The sequence below is a fragment of the Thermobia domestica genome, chromosome 5 (genome assembly GCF_964235325.1).
Source record: "Thermobia domestica chromosome 5, izTheDome1.hap1.1, whole genome shotgun sequence".
Taxonomy (NCBI): Eukaryota; Metazoa; Arthropoda; class Insecta; order Zygentoma; family Lepismatidae; genus Thermobia; species Thermobia domestica.
The window spans coordinates 159,395,899-159,415,840 of NC_137458.1; the positions used below are offsets into that span (position 1 = coordinate 159,395,899).

At 35.1% G+C, this 19,942-nt stretch overlaps 1 protein-coding gene across 1 annotated transcript in view; it reads right to left on the reverse strand.

Moving 5' to 3' along the window:
• The window catches only part of LOC145686203 (uncharacterized), a 29,485-nt gene extending 9,543 nt beyond the window's left edge, over nt 1–19,942 (reverse strand). The window contains exons 1-2 of the mRNA XM_081759249.1: nt 19,786–19,942; nt 3,431–3,640 (exon numbers count right to left, since the gene is read on the reverse strand). Coding sequence (XP_081615375.1) covers nt 3,431–3,640; nt 19,786–19,918 — 343 coding nt within the window. The 5' untranslated portion in view covers nt 19,919–19,942. The remainder of the gene's footprint in view (nt 1–3,430; nt 3,641–19,785) is intronic.

Here is a 19,942-nt window from a genome sequence, read left to right on the forward strand (position 1 = left end):
CCAATACGTAACAAACTTACAATCACCCACTAGAAAACCCTTAAAGTTGCAGAAATGTTGATATCTGAATAAACCGTATACACATTGAAAGTCAAACCGTATTATCCTGATCCTATGGTCTAGTGTCAACGTCTCAGAATTGTTCTTACCCGCTGCCGTCATCTGGACCGACGTTTTCAAGGATGATATCTTATTTACACACACAGCATACAATATTCTAAGAATATCCCGTTTAGATTTGGCGTTGAATATCCAAGATTTGGTGTAAAACCGAGCAGTGGTTCTCACCCTATACTGCGGCACTCATAATGCCCATACCTTTGTTTTCAGACTCACGAGTAATTCTAAGGGGAATCATCGCAATTTTTATGAGAGAATTCTTAAAAGCAGTATCGTCGAAAGAGTATAATCATCAAGAGATTTCTGCTAGATTGTGTCAATAACCTTAAGAATTATTTGCATGGTAGAAAAGGTAACTACATCAGAGAATTCTCAACTCTGTGTTCGTGTTACATCAGCAGGCTACTAACAATTAATTTTTTTAGGCTCATGGCTTTGATTAATCATCCAGACTCAGCATTCCGGTTGATAGTTACTGAAATAAATGCATAGCATGTAAGAAGTAGTCAATTATCCAACACGAGCTCTTGCAAATTTGCATTAGTGAAACAACACAATGCTTAGCATAGGAATTTATTGTGCGAATAATGGGATGATGATGATGGGTGTTCTATCCAGAGAGAGTTTCGAGCTTCTAAATTTGGGACCATCAGCTTAATGTGTAAACACTGGAGTCCCTACCTGATTTTGAACCCGACACTCTTTGGAAAATGAATGAGAAACAATACAGCTGGTCTCTTCCGTGTTTTGGTTTAGCGTAACGAATGACCTTAATTTATGATTCCACATTTAATATAACTGAAACTAAGAGGTCGTTTCCGTTTGGTTAACTTTATCCATTTCAAGAACTCCTAATTGTAAAACAGAGAAAAACTGATTACAGATTTGAGCTCAATGACTTTGCTTATCGATTAAAAGCTGATTTAGAGTTCAGTTTATTCATTTTAAGGGCTCATGATCACGCGGTCACACCTCAATGAAAACAATTAGAAACTATTTCAGATCTTGAGACTCTAACGCTGGCATAAATAAAAAATATAGGATGAGAAGAGATTGGTGGTAATATCAGATGATTACATACAATTTACATATAAACTACAGTAGGGCGTAATACTGAGTTAACATTGACTACGCCAAGGAATTTAAATGTGGAAGAGGCAGAACACAGAAATTTATCACTGGAGCTGGTCGGAAATTTCTTTACGATTCAAATTTGTCTTGCTTTTACATTATCAAGTTATTTTTCAATTGGAAAGTTTTACTTTATGCATGTCGTTTTTCTTAGTTCCATTTCAATTGTTTAGATAATTTTCTTTAATATCCACGCAGGAAGATGGTATATAGTTTTATATATTCAACAAATTTTACTAACGCGCGCGCACACACACACACTACGTTATATGTATATAATAGCTGAAATATCCGTTCTTAGCACGGGGAGAACAGATTTATGGGAAATATTTGAATTTCATTTTTCCTTAGAATATTTCAATTCTTAATCCAGCTGACATGCTCGTTCATGCACAAACTTGAGATTAAATGTGATCGCGATTGTAACCTATCTAATAGCTTGACGGACACACCTATGAATTCAATATTAATCTCAGTCATTTCAAACATTTTACTTTTCATTCTTTCACACCCCTATGCTGATGGGAGTTGAACTTTAACGCTATTAGGATTGCAATTCCGAGAACTATGGATTCGACGCTAGTACCAGTCGTTTTCGATTATTTTTACGTAAACATTTTCCTACCACACCAGTGATGCTGATGGGAGTTAAAGTAGACTTAAATGATATAGTGTGTCGGAAATCAACCTAGGGACGCCGAAAACTATGGATTCGATACTGATATAGGTCGTTTCTGATTATTTTTCTCATGTCGCTACTCCCCATCCCAAGGGTACTAATTAGGCTGAAAATGGCATCGAAAGTGTTGATGTTCATCTTAGCGACCCAGAAACTATGGGTCTACACTAATATCGGTCATTTTCGATCATTTTATGTTACTCCCTTCTATTCTCGAAAGTGTGTTATAGGGCTTTACCCTTAATGGAGGGTGAACCTAAAGGTAATCGGAACTGCTACCAATCAACTTAGGGACCCCGAAAACTATGGATTCCACACTAATATCGGTTATTTTCAATTATTTTTACAAGTCGCAATTTCACACTCCCCTTGAGGGTACTACTACGATAAACAGCAATATCAAACGGAGGTATGGCGTGGTAGGAAAAACATCGACAAATGAGGCATCAAGAACGAAGTGAAGTTTTTGTAATGGAACAAAGAAAAAAGAAAGAAGAAAAAAAAAAGAAAATGAAAGGGCATACGGAGACAAATACAACGCCGTATGTCTCATGCTTGTACTGAACACAGTAACGGAGATATAACCATGGGAATAGTTGTAAACGGAAAGACAAGTGACCCACTTGACACCAGTATAAGCTTTGGTACGTATGAGCTGTCAGAAGTGATGGGAAGAGATGAAGAATACACGTATTATGGCGTTCGAGAGGGAAGAAAAAATCATGAAGTATCGTCAGAACCATTTATTTGACAGTGCACAGAACGTAATGACAATGAGGATGCCAGTGTGTCGAAGAACCACAGAGACTGATATGTGCAATGAGCTTAAACCTAGTTCAAAATAGTTTCCGTCCGCTGCGATATAGGCATTGAGGCGCACAGGCGAAGACTGCTCCACAGAATGTAGCATCGCATGTGCAATGGCTCTACAGACTGCAGTAATGCATGTTGGCACATCCCGATAGACAATGTCCTCCAGTTTTTTCCAGATGAAAAAGTATAACGGTGTAAATCCTGGAGAACAAGCCGGCTATTTGACAGGTCCTCCCGTCCTATCCTAATCAAACATGCTGTAGTGCGTCATGCACTGTGAGCTGGGCACCCGTCATGTTGATATCACATTTCCCTGCTTGCCTGAAGCGGTATGTTCTCTAATAGTGTTGGCAGTTCATTTTCTAGGAAGTGTATTTATTAATCAGCATTTAGTGTTCCATGTATAGAAAAAGGCCCGCGGAAATGTTCACCCATTATTGCAAGATGGCCCTAGCTGTTTGCATTTCTTTCCTTGTACGAACTATCGAAGTTCTGATATCTAAACATTGTTTAAAGAGTAATTATAATATAATTCTTTAACTGAGGAAAGAAAAATGTCGATAACTTGAATACTAGAAATAAAAGTATTAGATAACCTATCATCAAATTTTGCTTATCTTTCAAATTTTAACAATTTAAAATCTATATAGAAGAATAATATATGATTATAATAAGCCGTCAACTTACCTGGAATTCGCTGCGGAGATGGCAAAGCTTTGGTATGTCCTCGTCTTGGTATCAAATTATATCTTTCTAGATATTGTATAGTAGCAAATGATACATTAGGCAATTTCAACCCTCCAAGAGAATTATCACAAGGTTCTCGTTCTTGTGATGATGTTTCCTGATATACAAATTCTTTCCTCATCTGAGGTGGGGCAGCATTTCTTTCTCGTGCTATAAAGTGAAATGAATATGAATATTTTAAATATTTATAAAGACTTACGTGCATAATACATTAATCTAAAGATTCTATGGGTACTGCTATCAACTAGCTCGGTATATAGTCTTATTATACAGAATAGATATTTCTTTTCTGATCAAATTTTTAGTTTAATGATTCCATTGTGTAGAACTAGTCTTCAATAAGCACATACAGTAGGAAGTCGAAAATCCGAACAAATTGGGACCACAGGTAGTTCGGATTTTCGAAAATGACCAAGAAAATGCCATTTAGGCTTAAATATACTGTACGGTATGCTCCTTTATCGATACAGTGGTTATACAGTACATACAGTAATTACAATAATGTACGTAAGGCTACTTACATTTAATGTTTCTGAAGAACCTACTCGTACACTAAATTACACTGTTCCTGTAACTCACACTTAAAACTTAATTGTATAGGCCTACGGGAAAATAAAAATATGTATGACAAACAATTACATATGAACGAGCTTTTGTAAAAACACTGACTCCACACAACGCCGACGGACAACCCTATTATTTGTTTATCGATTGCGCTAAGACAAAATGTAAAAAGCTTCTAGGAACTGAGTTTAGATTTTTGACGTTCGGATTATTGACGTTCCGCAATACCAAAAATTTCAGAAAAAGAATTTCTTAGTTACAGAAATACAAGGCTTCAAATAAAGCAAAACTGCTCTGCTTACGTCAAGGCACCAGAAACAAGTTGTTTTGGCGTGATGTCACATATCAGTTCCCCTCTCTACGCCGTATTGAAAGCTTCACGGAATGCTTTGGTATTGCATTTTCTTACTGTAAACTACAAATAAATTTAGTGGAATAGTGAAAGGAAAGTGATAAAATACGTAAAATTTACTGTATATTAAAGTAACGTGTTAATAAGATCTATCCTCCTAGTTTAAAATTCACTGAATATCATCTGTAACGTTCTATCATTTCAAATATTTTAGATATAGCCTATATCAGCAGGATTGTTTTATTATTGTATTAGACAGACTAGAAATATTAGGAACTACTACATCAATTCAAATTAAAACAAAATCATGTGCAGATAGAGAATATCCAGGCCATTATATTGCAGCTACACATATAACTTTTTATTATTTTCAAAACTTTGCTCCCAGTGTTTTGAAAGTTCATATTCTATTGGTGCCTATATATTTCTTTCACTCTTAAATGTAAACATTGAAAATCTGTAAGCATACATATTATAAATGTAATGAATCTCCATGCTATTATATTACGGCTAAAAATATAGCACTTTCTGTACCTAATACTACTAATCTCTTTACAAATAATCGTATCCTTCTACATCCTTTACATTGTTTCTACCATTTACTGTTCATATTATCAATTGGTCACCACAAATCATTCGTATGTTAATACTATAAGAACTCGTGTTAACCTATATAGCGTCTTATTTCCACAAGTACAATATTTCCGTGATCACCGTGGTAGTTTGGAGCTGAAGAAAGCTATGGTAATTAGAGGTACGCTAGCAGTACTGATGGTTAGGCTGCCGAAAGAGCATACTGAACAAGAGCAGTGCCTGAATTTTTTTCTTCTGACTTAGACACTAGTTCTCAAAATTAGCCACCATAATACAAATAGAGGGTGTCCCATATAGAACGCAACTTTTGAGTGTATAATAACAAATTTATTGACGAAATTAAGTAATTTACATATTACATAGTTTTGCAGTGTATGCTAGCTTTGATTATGTATGAAGTATGCCCTCACGACTCTGCAGGCACACTTTCGTTCTTTCAATGAAATTTTCCGTAACTTTTCGGCATACTTGCATCTTTAATTCTGAAATTCACGCTGAATCTCGGCTTTGAGCTCTAGGAGTGACCGTAGTCTGTTGGCGTACACACGAGATTCCAAATACCCGTACAGAAAGAAATCAGCGTGTTAAATCGCAATATCTAGATGGCCAATTCATGTCACTGTTGCGAGAAATCACCTAGCCAGGGAATCTCTCTCGTAACAAGTCCATTATTGCAATCGATGTATGACAAGTTGCGCCGTCTTGTTTTCTCAGCATTCATACAATACAATTCAGACCACAAAAACTCGCTTAACATATTGCGGTAGCGTCTGCTGTTCACTATTAATACGTTCCGGTACCATTTTCGATTTTTTTTTCAGAACAATTAACACGAGGACGCCCCGAGAGTTTAATGTCCTCAACCAAACCGGTTTTTTCAACTTTAGCAATCAGTCTCATCACAGTCAACTTATTCAGTGCCTTACGTTGATCAAACATACCACGGAGTTTGCAACAGTCCCTGCACAACATTCACCACATTTGTAATAAGTTTTCACTATGACAACACGCTGTTCTTTGTGAAGCGCTCCATTCCTACCTGTACAGGAAACAGATTATGATTATGCGTTATTCGGTGCTCCGTGACTACTAACGACAAAGACAACGGATGAAAATCGTGCAACGTTCAGTGCTGCCAACTTACTAGAACAGAAATGGAGGGCATTTCCAAAGTTTCGTTCGGGCATTTCTTTATGGGACATACTTTAAAATTTGATACATGGGCCTATATATTTTGGATTTAAATTATCTAGGTACCAGACTCTTATTTCTAGTCACTATGACTATGTGGCGCCCAGTTTTTCAAACCTCAACAAGGTGAATGTTAGCAGAAATTCATTATGTATTTCATGTGTTATTATTTTGAAACCTTTTCTTTTCGACAACCTCACACGAAATAATGTTCTGAGCATACGAACATTACTCATAATTTTTCTCTCGTCAGCTCTGATTGTGAGTAATATTTGGTATACGTATGACGGTACACTTACAAAAAATTAGATCATGAAGTTATTGATTTTGTACGTTTTCTGAGGTCCACAAGGAATTAAAAAATCATAAAATCAAATGGTAGAAAAGTTTAGCCCTCTGTTTAAGTTTCGTCAGTGTTTCATTCACTGGAACTGAATATTATGTATATTACTCGTCATGACATCACAAATGTTTGTACTTATTCAGTAATCAAGGAATACGGTGAATCAGTGGTAGGGAGGTGACCTCTCATACGAGGGGTCCCTGGTTTGACCCCAGGCCATGTGAGTTTGTGGTGAACAACATCGTGCCCGTGGGTTTCCTCCCACATGACCATTTCACTCATTATTATAATATCATTCACTTTTATTAGTCATCCGTCTCTCTTAACCTGCAGGCCATAAGTGTGGAACGTGAAACTAGAAATTTCATTCAACAATCAGCCAACTGGAACTAGTTTATTATCACTACTGCTATCATATTCGTTTATTTGTTGAATTAAATGTTAAGTCATGTGATAAAAAGCATTTCAGTCGATCTGCAAATTTTTACATAGACCACTACTCACCAAATTCTACCTATTATATCAGTTAAATATATTTCATGAACTAATACAAACAATTTACGGCAATGTTCCATTGACTAAAGAAAACGATGGTGAAATATTTATTGTTAGTGTATGAAGTGGTTCGATAATTAAGAGGGGAGCATATGTACGAAAAACATGTCCCGTGGCAGCTTTTGAGAAGATAAGATGAAAGGGTGATTTTTTGATTTAGAGAAGCCTTCTCATGAATAATTTCGATGGTGTCACTCACTGGTGCGTGGCGTGTAGACATGATGACATCATCAAAATGGCAGACAACTCGATTCAAGGAACAAGCATTATCTCCGTTGTTTATGGACCGATTTTCTTTTCCCATAGCTCATTTTAAAGGAAATTAAATTTTCCATAAAAACTGTTATGTAAGTATTTGCTCTAAAATTAAAGGTATAGAAGTTATTTAATAATTTGATAACTTCATGAGCATTTACTTATGAAATAAACAAAAATAACTCCGAAATCGTTAATTTCGAAGAAAATACTTACATAACAGTTTAAATGAGAAATTTCATTATCTTTAAAATGAGCTATTAACGAAGAAAATCGATCCATAAATAACGGAGATATGACATAACTAACTCTATGGCCTATGGAACCCGGAGGTTCAATGCCGCGTTCACAAAAGCTCTCCACTGACTTCTATCCTTAGCTAATTGGATCCAGTTTCTACTTTGTATTCCGGAGATGTGATATGTTAATTACATCATCACGAATAAAATTTTACTTCTAAATATGTCATCCCTTGGCAGCTTTCGTGAAGATAAGATGAGAGGGTGTTTTTTTCTTATTTAGAGAAGCCTTCTGGTGAATAATTTCGATGGTGTCACTCAGTGGTGCATGGTGCGTAATCGAGGCTGACGAGAAAGCGTAATATGATGACGTCATCAAAATGGCGGACAACTCGATTCAAGAAATAGGCATTATCTCCGTTGTTTATGGAATGATTTTCTTTTTTCATGGCTCGTTTTAAAGGAAATTCTCAATAGTATGTTATGTAGGTATTTTCTCTAAAACTAAACGTACAGGAATTAGTGATTAATTTGATGAATTAATGAACAATTATTTTTTTAAAACAATATGTTATGAGTTATAATAAAAGGAAATCGCAGAAAAAATACTTGAGATATGATGTGTAACGTTTCTGTATGGTGGAATTTCGGTCAATATATCGGTTTATATGGGAAAAAATGAAGAAATTCGATAGCATACAATAACAAAACATTTAAATTAATATGAGAATACATGAGGAAGGTTGACCATTTTTTAGGACTAATAAGATCAATAAGAATTAGTGACTGGGAAGAGCACCTTAGATATGTAGAAGCAATCATTGGTTACTTTTTGCCTTGGATTTGCATTACTACTTCACTACGTTAGCTTATTATGTTACAGAAATGTATGCATTGAAAAAATCCTACCCGGAAATATGGGCAGAGTTTAAAAACGGAAATTCGGTAGTAAAGAAAACTAGCATTCCATTGTGTGCTCTTGGTACTGATGAAGCACTTGAACAAGAAACTTGAGCTTTGAAGGTTATAGGTGGTTTAGTAGGCATAACTCAAAAATCCTCAGCATTAGCACAGTATTTTCTAACAGCACCAGAACTTAAACGAATTTCTGACGAGACTTAGCAATTAGCTGGATGTGTGGATGAGAAGAAGCCGAACTGCATAAGCATAATGACGATTCTAAGCAAGTAATACGCAGGGGAACAAATTACGCATGTAGCTTAAAAGAATAGAAAATACTTTCTCGTATGACAGTTCTGATTTAGTAAACATTCTAAGTAAGGCTGTTTTCTCAGAAAATATAAAAGCAGATCTCATTAACATTCGTTCGCTTGGAAATACGTTAGACGAAAATTTCAAAAAATCAAAGATTGATATCTGAAACCCGTACCATCGCCGGCTACGATCCTTTAGCGCCTTACCATTTCCCTCTCGTAACATGAGATTTAGCGTACACGGGATAGTTGACCTTTCGCCGTTGTGGCGCCACTAACGTGGACTAAACAAAAGGACAGGTTGTCTATTTTTACGTAAGCCTGAGTGGATTTTGACAAATGTAGTGTGGTCAAGGATGCCAAATAAAAATAGTCAAAATAAGGGACGGGTTGACGAGTTTCAATGAGTATTAACGGGAACGGTTTTGATAAACATGATCTAATGGTAAGAAATGAGTCAGGCATCAAATAAAAATAAATAATCATTTTTAGACTGAAAGAAATACAAAAGTGTGAACTAATACAAAGAGTTAATATAGATCTAAGAAATTTAGGTAAATCATACTTTTAAAACATTAGATTTACATAAAAAAAACGCACTTCACGCTTGACTTAACTTTACTTATAATCTTTTTCAAGTTTTTTTCAAGTTTTGATTTTTCTTTAAGCTGTCTGTCTGTATTTATGTTTCTGAGTAGTAATGGGATTTATGCGTAGGTTGGTTCTTTTCTAAAGAAAAGAAAAGAAAAAAAATAGACCTAAAATCCTTATGAGCAAGTGTGCCGATTTGTGTGTAACTTTGGGGGAGCCCTATGGCAGATATGCTTTAGTAGAACAGGAAAACGAATTACCATGTATTGTATAAATTGGAGAACCTACTTTAACATAGCATTTTGGGCCCCCGGCCTCCAAAGCTTCCCGAGATCGATGCCGTTGCTAATGGAATAGAAGAAGAAAGCAAAGCCTTTATTTCAGATACTATCCCAGTATTTTGTGTCCCTGTGGTAACCCCAAATTTTCCTAATATTTATCTAGATAAAACGATTTTCTTTTTCTTTTGTGAAATGCAATAATACAGGGTGGTCCAAAAGTAGGTATACGGTACAGTATTGATGTGCTCATTGCATTTTATATCATTTCTTATTGTTATCCATCAGGTAGACTTAGTTTCTTTACTATTTGTTGTTAATGTGTTTTTACTTACATCTTAAGCTCGGAAGAGCCGAAGTAAATAAACCCATAAACTGGAATGTTATACTTAATCAATGCAGGGGTAATAATGATTTACCAAAGGCCAATTGTTTTAGAAAGATATTTATGTAGTTCTGACAATCTAACATATGAAACCTACTAATACGATAATGCCAGGGAAACAATATAACCATTTTGCACTAAGATAGGAGAAAAAATAGTTTCATTAAAGTGTAAACTAAAACTGAAATTCAGTTACATTATAACGCAAATGAAATATAATCCCTACAATTCACTCTACATACACTATATGCACAATAAAAAATTAGTCAATTCATAACATTTTAGCTTATTGTTCACTACTATTGTCATAGTTTGTATAATATTTCAATATTCCCATTTATGGTTTCGTTTACAGACATTGAATCAGATACAGTGAAATTAGCTTCTATTGCTTTCTTATGAGATTTTGTAGTTCGGAAAATTGTTCAAAGTGCTATCCTACAAAAGAACTAGTATGGGTGATTCACGTTGTTGAAAAGGCCCACCCGGTTTGTGAACACCCGAGTTTCGCCTTTCGAAAACTGTTTCCGCCTACATTGTTTCCTTTCTACAATACGCTTAGCATTTGCAGTGCCCCTTTTCGGACGATTATTCATTCAAATTAAGTGTAAAAATTTGCGATGTAATAGTTCCAGTGTTGCTGACGAACATAGCAGATGTTGAAACAGTGTGTTTTAAACATGCAAAATTTCTAAATGCCAAACCATTATCTGGGGAAGTGCTTCGTTTGTAATTTGTAAAGTATTTTTCCCGGTGTGTTTGTATTATATTTTGTTCTTAATTAACCGATACTAATTGTATTCAATTTTAAAAACAGTTTAGTTTTTGTGATACTTTGGGGGGAAAAACTTTAGAATTCTTTTCCTGTTATAGCTATTTCATTTGCCTGCTACACAGAGAAAATATTCGTCCACGTAACTAGCGCCACAGCGGACCTTAAAGGACCTAGGCCCTGTTCGCTTGTCTGTGCTATTTAGGAAAGCGCTAAGAGATCGTAGCCGGCGATGCCCGTACCATAAATTTATGGGATCCAGTCCAAAAGAATAAACTAAATCTGTGTTCTAAGAGAAAAATAAAAGTAAAAGAAGCCGACAGCATCAAAGAATTGAAGGCAGATAAATCTCTATTTCCTCAACTACTACTTATAAGCACATTGCAACGTGATATCGACTTACATGAAACGATTGGAAAGTACGAGTTGTCAGCTGTCTGGAGATGACTTGTTAACCATGATGGTACAATGACTATGTTCCAAATAAAGTATGCTAATTGAGATTTTGAAATCTATCACACCAAACAATAGTATCTTAGAGTAAAATACTGCAAGGGTCTAGCAGAAACATTCATGAAGAAAATGGAAACGAAGTACTGGAGCTGATGAGGTTCACCTTGTTTTAACACTTATCAAGAAAACTCCATAAAGAATACTACAAGGCAAGAAAAGAAGAAGTAGTAAGTGGCCTCGCATAGTGAAGTCGCTAACGTCTCGCCTTCCCGGGTTCGATTCCCGGTAAGGACACTCGGTCAAAAGAGTGTAAAAATCTTTTTCAGGTCAGCCATCCTGAATGAGGTTTTCCTCATTCACACAGGCAAATGTTGGGGTAGTACCTAATTTATAGGTCCCAGGCCGCTTCCTTCCTTCCCTTTCCCAGATAGTGTGCTCGCCGAGGGACGTCATCCCACATACGGCCATAGATGCCGAAAACCCAGAAATCTAAATTCTAAAAAATACAACTATACCTACTCAATACGAAATCACTGACAGCAAAAATATAGTAAATGTCACGATGCAAAAACTGCTTTCGCACTTTCGTACAACAGAACCAAACTAACTAACAGAATACTTGACCAAGATAACGCTTTACTGTGCAAAGGCGAAGAAAAATTTTGGGTTTCATGGTATTCAGAAGTATCTTCTACACATTGCTCATTGGACCATCTACGTAGAACTCAAGAAGAGGCAGATACGAAGAATAATTCTCCATTCTGTCGACGTGGAAAAAGGAAGGTAGACAAATTTTTCTACTTTTGCACAAGATACAGATATTTTGGTTTTCAACATACGAAGATATCCTTAACTTCCAGTGCTGTCATTGTCATGTTTTGTGTCCAATCAAAAGACATAATTTCGATTAGGGCATTTCAATGTTCTATGTGCATTAAAAGCTTCTGCACATCCAGCATTACATTAGCTTTCTGGATGTGATAGCACAGGCATTTTATCAGGAAAATGGAAGAGTTCATATTGGAAAGTTTTCTGTTCTGCACCAAACGATATGCTATAAGCCCTTTGTTCTCTAGGCAATCACGATTTTATGCCTGATGAAATGATGATAGCTCAAGAAAAATTCATCTGCCAACTCTACCAACCAAAATCAAATATTTGCAATCTTCAAGATTTGTGATGGTAATGTGTTCTCGAAGAAATAGACAAGCTAGGAAAAACTGCACCAACAGTGTTCATTTATACCTCCATGAAGAGAGTTAATTATCAACTTATGATTTGGAATCATGACTGTAATTCCCAACCAACAATTCCATCTGCAATTGGACATGGATGGACTGCAGAAAATGACAATTCCAGTTACATGTGAAATGGCATGCGCTATAGATTACATTTCTTATTTGGTGAAATGTTTTTGCTCAAGAAACAAATTCGCCCCGCAACGTAGATGCTCTCCACATAGATTGCTGTGCACTGAAATGTGTGAGTGTGGAGCTAGTGAGGAATTTTATGAAAACTTGTCTCATAATAATCTAATGGAATAAGAGTTTGACTCGGAAATTGGTGAAAATGAGAGGCCTAGAGCTAGCCTGCAAAGCCATAATCAATCATATTCATGCAACTGATTATAATATATATACTTGTACTGTTTATTACTGCAACTCATTTTAGAAATAATATTACAACTCCGTTCAAAATAACTATCCAATTTTCAAAAAATACAGTATGGAACTTTTCAAAGGAAATTTATTTACCTTGCAAATAAGGTATTAAGAGAAAAGAGCCAGCTCATAAACAGCGAAAGTAATGTATATTTGACTATCAAGTACAGGCGGATGTAGAAGGTGAGAACTGGGGATACCAGCCACAATCCAGACTATGGTAGGTATATCGCGAGTTTGCTATAAACTTCAAAAACTACATAAATAATAGCTTAAATTATTTTTGTCAATCAAAAAACTGGGGGGGGGGGGGCTAAGCCCCATGGCCTGGGCTAGATGCGCTACTGCTATCAAGATCACTGCCATTGACCGAGATTCCATCAAACAAAACCCTTACACATCATATCTCAAGAATTTTTCTGCGATTTCCTTTTATTATAACCCATGATATAACTCCATATTTAATAAATAACTGTTCAATAATTCATCAATTATTAAATAACTCCTGTACATTTAGTTTCAGAGGAAATACTTACATATCATGTTATTGAAAATTGATTTTCTTTTAAAATGAGCTAGGGAAAAAAATCGGTCCATAAACAACGGAGATAATGATTGTTTCTTCAATCGAGTTGTCTGCCATTTTGGTGACGTCATCGTGTGTACATACCATGCACCACTGAGTGACACCATTAAAATTATCTACCAAAAGGCTTCTCTAAATAAATTTTAAAAAAATCCCCCTGATCTTATCTTCACGAAAGCTGCCACGGGATGACATATTTAGAGGTAAAATTGTATTCGTGACCGCCATTTTGATGACGTAATTAACATATTAACATATTATATTAACATATAATTATATATCTCCGTTATTTATGGATCGATTTTCTTCGTTAATAGCTCATTTTAAAGATAATGAAAATTCTCATCTAAACTATTATGTAAGTATTTTCTTCGAAATTAACGGTTTCGGAGTTATTTTTGTTTATTTCACAAGTAAATGCTCATTAAGCTATCAAATTATTAAATAACTCATACACCTTTAGTTTTAGAGGAAATACTTAAATAACAGTTTTTATGGAAAATTTAATTTCTTTTAAAATGAGCTATGAGAAAAGAAAATCGATCTATAAACAACGGAGATAATGCTTGTTCCTTGAATCGAGTTGTCCGCCATTTTGATGACGTCATTATGTCTACACGCCACACACCAGTGAGTAACACCATCGGAATTAAGGCTCCTCTAAATCAAAAGATCACCCTCTCACCTTCTCTTCACAAAAGCTGCCACGCGATGACATATGCTTTCCTATTAACAGTACTGGAGAATTTCCCCAACGGTCATGGACATCATCATCATCTTAAGTGTGTGTATTCTAATATTAAATTCAGTAAAGAATTTAGATTACTTTCACTTGTGAAAATGTTTTCTCCTGGGTAAATTTTCTCTGGCTCCCCCTTGAATGCATTCCTTATCGAATCTATGACGAACTTGCATACCAGAAATTAGCATCCTATCAAATCACCATGCCTTTATATCGTTGATTTTATTTCTTAACCATATGATTTGCTTCGTGAGATCGATTGGTAATCCAAACATGAAGACCTTAACAAATGTATTAAGTCAGGCTATAAACAGTGCTCATTTATCTAAATGTACCAAATACAATTACTATCAAAACTTTTAAAAGAGCTGCCAAACTTGAATGAGAACGTACACGTATCATCGTATGCACTGGTTGTTGTACTGCTAAGGAAGTACCAATAATTACATATTTAAATGGTTTAGTAAATTCAATGCATTACAATACTTCAGTAATATATGTTAGACACTTCGCTGTATAGTCTTGAAAATTAGTACACTATAACCTTGTCGTTAGATATTTGAAAAATGCAAATAATAGATAGGCAAAGAGTTTACTTTCCCAAGAAACCTTACGATCTGTTATTTATTATTCATCATTTTATTAGGAGCATTGTAGACACTTGAAAAGCATGCATCGTATCTTCTCTAAGCCATAGGAAGTATCCTTTCAATAGGATGTTACATCACCCTTTCTCGTATGAAAGAGACAATGCTTTCACTACGCAATTTTTCTCCCTCTCCCTTTGCATTCACAAATACACACCTTAAACTCGTAACGGAATATGAAATACTTGCTAAAACATAAAAAAGATATATTCACCAGATTTATGCCTACAACATCCGAGAATATGCTCTTGCTATTAGACGAATCATTGACGGAAGGAATCCATTCCAACAAAATATTATATAAATTCAAAACAGTAAGTCTCCTACAGTAAGCATCTTGTCTAGTACTGAAGTTAGTTATTCGAAACACATTAACAGAAGAATGTAATCAAAAGATTCTCTTTTGTACACAACAAAACGTTTTTGTGAGGTATCATCAATGGATCCTGAAGACACGTCAACATACAACTGAAACTCACGGAATTCAAAGCAACTGATTCTATAAACACTAAGTCGTGTCTACGTGTAATTCCTAGCATTTAAAAAATATCAGACTTTTTTGAAGAAAGAGATTCTTTCCTATCGCAAGAAAATTATTCACGCACTGTGTCAAGATTCATCTAGCAATTCACATTACTACTTGTATTTTAATTATATTCAACATCATCAAATCTATACCACTTAAGCGTACAGGTTACGTCTAATCCCATGAAAATAATTTTAATGCTCATATAGGAATATTTATGAAGTATCATCCAGATGACTTGAATATTTGACAAACAAATGTATTAGAATTCAAATGTTTCCCTATCTTCAGTGTTGAATACCAATATTCCGTGAAGTATCAAGTAAGTAAGTAGTGAGTATGCTCCTAATTATTGTAATTAGCAATTTTGAATTGCCTTGGTATTTTTCATAAACCATAAAGTTTGTCCTTATGCTACGCAACCGAATTCATCACTATCACAGTCACCGCATTTTAATTTGGATTAGTATATGTAACTTTATCAGAATTTATTATGTAAAATACATGCAGAAGAAGGTAAACTAAGATCATAAAACCCGCTGTGAATTTAGAATACTAAAAGAGTTACTTCAAACAGAATGCCAACAGTCTATTGGATCACAGCTCGTCTGCCTTCTATCACCTTAACAAAAGTGGAGGATCGTCTTCTCCCTTTTCGATCAGAAATTTGGTTCCAAGCATTAGGCTCACTATTTTTATTTATTTATTATTACTTTTACACACTGGGTTGTACTGACTGCTCAAATATCAGGGTTCTCATATGTCAGTAATAGTTTCCTTTTTTAAAATCTCAATCAATCAAATTTCTCTCAGTTTACTCCTTTGTCTACATACGACTTAGGGACAACTCGGGGATGTACAGGTCTGCACAGCCCAGAATTTTTAGATTTTTTTTTTTATCGCAATTAGATATGTAACTGAGTTCTGGCGGTCTCATTAAAAAAAAAAAAAAAAAAAAAAAAAAACTATTACTACACAATATGTACAGGAGCAGGATGGCTACAAAAATTACCAGAAAGAATTCCCTTAACATTTTTCGATTTTCCACAACATTTCTTGAAATTTTCCCTTATATGTACAAAGGCTGTCGCAGAAAAGGTGAGAGAGCTTTTCCTGCCTTAGCAACACTGCCTATGGTCTCAGCACTAGTCTCGTCATATAGGATGACTAATTCTGTATCCGAAGCAAGTTGTCACATGTATCTAAACTACGTTATGAGCAGCTGTGTTCATTTACGTGGAAAGTGTTGCGTTTATCTCTCCAAGATTTTTTTTGAAAGCAAGAAAATTGCTTTCAAAAAATGAACAGCGATATGCCATAAAATTTTGCTGGCGTTTAGGGGAAAGTACTGCGGAAACGTATGCAATGTTTCAACAGGTATATGTCGATCAAGACAGAATGAGTAGAGTCAAAAGTGTACTGATGGCACAAGGTCTTCGAAGGTGGGCGCGAATCAGATGCTTTGCTTCCGCATCCTGGACAAAGACCATCCGTGATCAACGAGACGCTAGTGAATATTGTTGCAGCAATTATTCGTGATGGTAGGCATATATCTGTAAGAGCGCTAAGTGCACAATTGTGTATATCGAAGAATACCATCCACCGAATTTTGCGTGATCATTTGAAAATGAAAAAGGTTTGCTCCGCATGGGTACAACCTTTATATATATATATATATATATATATATATATATACAGAAGAACAGTTGCAACAGCGTGTGGATATTTGCACCTAGTGGAAGAGACGTATGGAAGATGATCCCCTCATTCTGGATTGAATCATAACTGCCGATAAAACATGGATCCATGACTGACCCGCTTACAAAACAAGAAAGCAGTACAAGGAAGTCGCCACAATCATTTTGCCAAAAGAAAGTGTGGCAACAGAAGAGCGCAGGTAACACATACTAACGCATTTTGGGATCGAGAGACATGGTGTACCAACACAATGCCTCTTCCGGGCAAACGGTGAATGCAGTGTACTCCCAAGAAGTTATCAAGACTCTGCGTCAGCATATAGCAAAAAAGCAAGCCTCTTTTGGAGAACTCTTTTATATTACACCCCGATAACGCCCGCCCGCATAACAAGTAGGCCTCCTCTTTCCAAATATGAGGGAACATTTGTAGGGTAGGTTTTCTGCGGATGGTGCGGTCATTAATCCGATGAAAATCTGGTTTACTCCAATTTCACAGACTTTTATCTAGATCGTATTAAGGGACTGACCCCACAGATGTGAAAAATATAAGGCCATATGAGACGGATATGTGGACAATGACGCGTCTGTGGACCAGATTGCACATCCCTAGCTCATCTCTATCATGGTGACAGTAAGGACTTTCTAGTTTCCCCTCGTATTATAAATCATTAGTTCATGGATATAAGATATATATCAACATCATTCAATTTTGCTAAAGCATTTTAAAATAGAGAAAAATGTTTCTAAAACTGCATTAGCAAGAACAATGTACTGAAGTTATACTACTCAATCAGTTTCCACGTGAAAGGAAATAATCAGCTCTAAACTCTAAATAACTAAGCCCTCAATTAATGAAACTCTCTCTCTCTATATATATATATATTTGCTCCTAATATTTTTTCCTCAACAGGAACAGGGTGTTCTAAGAAATATGTTACTTAAATTTAGTTTTGCGAACTGTGTAACAAAGAACTGCTAAAAACATTTATAATTAAAATTTTCGGTTTTTTCTTGGCTTTTTTTTAAAATTCCGTTTTTCTCGCCCCTTTACGATACTGTGCGTAACGTATGTCGAATATTATATTAAACTTGTTCACAACTGAAACAATTTTTGTATGCTTTAGCTAGCTTCAATTTTCAGTTATAATTCAAGCTGCTTTGAACAGAACAAGTTCGAAATTAAAATTTATATATTGTTTTTAATTTGTAATAAGAAAGCTGATAAAAGTAGGAAAAATTAAAAAAAAATATATATTTGCAACTCTTATTATTATTATGTTCAAAAAACACGTTTGATATTTCCTTTCGACGATGAAAATGTGAACAACACGTCAAAAATAAAACAATAATAGAAAATCATCTTGAATACAAAACATTTGATAAGTACAATACAGGGTGGCCCAAAAGTAGATATACAGTACCATACTGATCAACTCACTGCATTTTATATCACTTCTTATTGTTATCCATCAGGTAGAGTTAGTTTCTTTATTATTTATTCTAAATGTGGTTTACTTACATCTTAAGCTCGGAAGAGCCGAAGCAAAGCTCTTTTACTTTATCTTTAGGAGTAATTCATATTCGTATCCATTACGTTATTTCATTTAAATTTTTCCCTTCTTCCTTATACATGCTCAACACTTCGAGTCTGAACGTCTCATTCTTTCCCTTCCATAAAATTTTATTTTGAACATTAAAAAAGGCCTCTCTATAATGGAAGTCGATTTTTTTTTAATGAAATGGATTTTTCAAAATCAGATTTGGATAATGGACACAAGAAAATAAGAAACTTTAGTTTGAAACATATTTTTTCTACAGTGCCTTCCTTGCTCTCAAAATGGCATTGACAATGTATTAGAAAAATAACTAAATCCTCAACGCTTCATTAAATGCTGAAATATTCAACGTCTGCAAAAGTAGGAAGTGATATTTTCAGACCAGAAATTGACTTTTTTAAATGGAATATGATAGTTTTGATCCAGATTCGGAATGTGCAAAGAAACAATTAACTTTTGTTTCAAACATTTGTTCAAAAGTTCTCTCTTTGCTCTTAAAATGGCGTTGAAATTTCGAAATTCTGGCCGAAGCAGTTTTATGTGAAACAGTAATTTTCAGTATAGTTCTAGGGCAAAGGAAACGTTATTGGAAACCATATTTTGAAAAATCAATTTTCGGACTGAGCTTTTAACTTCCGGTCATATTGGAAGCTCAGAATACCATCATTAAATCTGGCACATGCAATTTTATGTCGTTTTTATTTCAAGACTTATTAAGTACACATGAAAAAAGATTTTAGAAACGACTAAAGAATAATTTTCGAATTTACGGCTCGAATCCAAGTTCTCAAATGTAGATCCAGGCCTGTAGACATATGCAAGAATATTCCTTGGAAATGTGTAGTCCAATGCAAATCACTAAATATCGTGTTTCTAGCACGGATTTATGTTTTAAATATCACTTAAAATTTAACCCTGAGATAATCTGTTTAACACAAAACTGGTTAAATATATCACTGGCAAACAGCATTAATGACACGCTACCGCTAATATGCAGTATAGAAGATAAATACTATGAAATGTTCAAGTGGGTATAATATATCTTTCTTAAGTTAAGAATTTTGGACAATCACGTTAAAAAGCTGTGTCCTTACCTTCAGCAATAACTGCAGACAGCTCACTCAGTTGCTCATCTCGTAAGTATTTTAAAGCAAAATCATTTATTTTATGTTCATCTGCTTCTATTGGAATTCTGTCTTTCTCACGTGTATACATGGGATCACGCATCAATCTATCAGAAAAGAAAATGTA